Source organism: Tachysurus vachellii, chromosome 18 (assembly GCF_030014155.1).
Source record: "Tachysurus vachellii isolate PV-2020 chromosome 18, HZAU_Pvac_v1, whole genome shotgun sequence".
Lineage (NCBI taxonomy): Eukaryota > Metazoa > Chordata > Actinopteri > Siluriformes > Bagridae > Tachysurus > Tachysurus vachellii.
The window spans coordinates 6,025,733-6,029,087 of NC_083477.1; the positions used below are offsets into that span (position 1 = coordinate 6,025,733).

The window sequence follows — 3,355 nt, forward strand, 5'->3', positions numbered from 1 at the left end:
ATGGATTTATGATGCTCTAATATACAGGCTACAGGATTTCTCTGGATCATCAGTCAATCCAGCATGGTATTTTTGGGGAAAAGCAGCGGGAGCAGGACAAATCACAGAAACTGGATATCTTTGCTCTGGTGCACGAGTCAATCATTAACATCCACGCGATACAGTGAACTTCAACCTCCCATAATCCTTCTGGTTTTAACGCTTCATTGGGATCAAACACGGAACGAGCCTGTGAGAAGAACGGATAAAGCAAGACAAGTAGAGAAAAGGTGAGAAAATGGCAAACAATGTTATGAAATACTTGTTGAGAGTGAAGCCTTGGAGATACACTGATACAAGGAAATGAGAAATATAGGAGGAGTTAATGAAAGGAGAAGGCCTGGTTGTTTACAATAATTGCACTGTGTGTCAGATTTAATGCCGACTCAACTATATTTAAATGCCATGCATCCACTGTATAATGTGATGCATTTTCTGCTGGTATGTGTGCAGTGTGTCCTGATACAACTCAGATGTTGGAGGTAAAGTTAAAGCACAAAGTGGCTTAAAGACCTCTGTAAATGTAAATTAGCAACGAAAGCTTGCAGAGAGCCAGCATGGTCACAGCAATAATAATAATAATAATAATAATAATAATAATAATAATAATAATAATATTTGTATAGCCCCTTTAATAAATAAAATGGAGCTTAACATTAATTAAGTAATAAAAAATATACTACTACAACTACTACTACTAATAATAATAATCATAAAAAAAAAATAATAATAAAGTGCTTCACATATGAAAAAAACAAGAACAAAGAAATAATATATAATAATATAATAATAGTACAGAATATAATAATTATTTAAGACTATATTAAGGAAATGCTTCAAAAGATGTCCTAATTATTTATTTAAATATATGAATTATTAGTCAGTTCTCTAATATTACTTAAAAGGGTTCAAGGTAAAAGGTTCCAGATTTTGGGAGAGTAACATTAACTATGAAATTGGAACCAATTCTGGGAAACAGTCAGAAAGATGGTGACCTTTAAATCAATCCTGTGCTTAAGAGGTAATCTGTGCAAATGAGCTAAAACAGGTGTAATGTAATCTCTTCTCCTGGATCATCTAAGCACTCTAGCTGCAGCACCAGTAAGACAGTTTGATCAGAAATTCAGAAAATCTGATTATGGCTACTACAACATTCGTAAAAATGCCTCTGCAGTTGTTTTTGTCCTTTGGCTGCTCTCTATTTGGGGTCTCCACAGAGGATCGTTCCGGTTTTACACCGGATGAGCTTCCTGATGTAATTCTAGCTGGGCTTGGGACCGGTACTGTGAGTTTACCCCCCAGTGGCTTAGTTGGTTCTCTGCCTGGGACTCAAACCGTTGACTGTGGTGGTGAGAGCGAGGGATTCTGCAGGATCCTGCTGCTGGACAATATTGTGTATTTTATGCTATTATGTACAATATTCCAGGATATAAATAAATTATTTATAAGAGCAAAACCTTATTTCAGATAACAGACATCACCTACAATACATTATATTTTCACCTCTGTGCAGATATGACTGAGGGATCATCACCAGTAAGAGTCGGAATTGTGGGATACGGACATTTAGGTGAGTCTTTTAAAAGTACACAACTCTGCTCTGAGACGCCCAAGTGCCTGTTCATAAGCATCTAATATTTGAAGGTGTTATAAAATAGAACAGAAGCCTTTATTTGTCACATATACATTACAGCACAGTGAAAATCTTTCTTTACATATCCCAACTTTGGAGGTTGGGGTCAGAGCACAGGGTCAGCCATGATACAGCACCTCTGGAGCAGAGAGAATTAAAGGCCTTGCTCAAGGGCCCAACAGTGGCATCTTGGTAATTCTGGGGCTTGGATCCTGATCTGCTCGAGAATCCAGTGCTTTAACTATTCGAGCCACCACTACCTCAGTGTTATGTTCAACCACTAAAAATCTATATAAGGTTATCAACAGATGGAAAAACACATCTCACCCTAAAAGCCCTAAAAGACAAATTATATGTCAGACTCGCAGCCAGAAAAGAATTCATTTCTTTATACTGATTGAAAATGGCCCATAAGATGATTTCTATTCTGTTGAGTGAAATGGCAGTGTTTTGGTAAAAATAAATAAATAAATAAATAAAAAGGTTAAACCTGTAAAGAAGAATTCATTAAATCATTCTTATTGTTCAGGTCAGTTTCTGGTGGATCGCCTGCAGAAGGAAGGTCTTGAATTTGGACTCAGTTTGGCTTTTGTTTGGAATAGAAATGCAGATAAACTCAGTGGCTCGGTTCCTGATGATCTCATACTGACTAAGCTCTCGGAGTTTACGCACAAGTAAAAAAAAAAATATTCATGAATCTACCGCATCTTATTTCTAAGAACAGGAAAACTTTTCTCATTGGTGATTTTTCCCTTTCCAGAAATGCTGACGTGATAGTGGAGGTCTGTCATCCACAGATAGTGAAAGATTTTGGAGCACGATTCTTATCACATTCACACTTCCTGGTAACAACGTCATGTTGGTTTATTCTTGATATCGATGACTAAATTTGAGAGATTTAGAGTTCAACAGAACTTCTCTACACCACAGGTGGGCAGTCCCTCGGCTCTGTCAGACTCTCAACTAAATGATGAGCTCCAACTGGCAGCAAAGCGGCATGGACACACACTCTATGTGCCCAGTGGCGCATTATGGGGTGGGCAGGACATCCAGAGACTGAACGACAGTGGATTATTAAAGGTGAGGTGTCTTCTTAGTCATTTGTTTTCTTATTTTTAAATTAGTTATATATTTGCAAGGAGGATTAGGCCAGAGTTTCATGTTACTGCAAGTTGTATACTGTATATGTGACAAATAAAATCTTGAATTTTTTACATAATAGAAAGTTAATTTTGGAAGTATTTAACCCCAAACCCTGGAACTTGATATTCAAAATCTTTAATATTTATTCAGAATGATTAAATTAAATCGCATAGGTGTCCAAATTTCCACCTAAGCAATTAAGACCCGAGACAAAAGCTCAGTTTGTGTCAGAGTTTTTATGACTCCACTACAGGCCGTCTCCATCCGTATGTCCAAACACCCCTCCTGTTTCCGGCTGGCTGGAAACCTGCTCTCTGATTGGTCGGAAGGAGAAGGGAGGCGTGTGATTTTTCACGGCTCGGTAGCTGAACTCTGTCCCCTCGCCCCTAACAACGTGAACACCATGGCGGCAGCCGCCGTCGCAGCGTCGACCCTGGGCTTCTGTGGGGTCACTGGACAGATCGTGTCAGATACAGCGTGAGTCACTCAGCAGTCTACTAAACCCCCGGTGTAATCAATCCCCCAGAACGTTGTCTGATG

General features: G+C 38.7%; 1 protein-coding gene across 2 annotated transcripts in view; it reads left to right on the top strand.

The window, feature by feature from the left end:
- The first annotated feature begins 51 nt into the window (after nucleotides 1-51).
- aspdh (aspartate dehydrogenase domain containing) overlaps nucleotides 52-3,355 on the top strand; it is a 3,742-nt gene continuing 438 nt past the window's right edge. Inside the window, exons 1-6 of one of the 2 annotated variants that reach the window (XM_060891812.1) lie at nucleotides 52-269; nucleotides 1,553-1,609; nucleotides 2,202-2,346; nucleotides 2,433-2,517; nucleotides 2,603-2,752; nucleotides 3,069-3,292. In XM_060891812.1, coding sequence (XP_060747795.1) covers nucleotides 1,555-1,609; nucleotides 2,202-2,346; nucleotides 2,433-2,517; nucleotides 2,603-2,752; nucleotides 3,069-3,292 — 659 coding nt within the window. In that variant the 5' untranslated portion in view covers nucleotides 52-269; nucleotides 1,553-1,554. Of the gene's footprint in view, nucleotides 270-1,263; nucleotides 1,435-1,552; nucleotides 1,610-2,201; nucleotides 2,347-2,432; nucleotides 2,518-2,602; nucleotides 2,753-3,068; nucleotides 3,293-3,355 lie in introns of those variants that run through there. The other variant, XM_060891813.1, reaches the window with a different exon arrangement.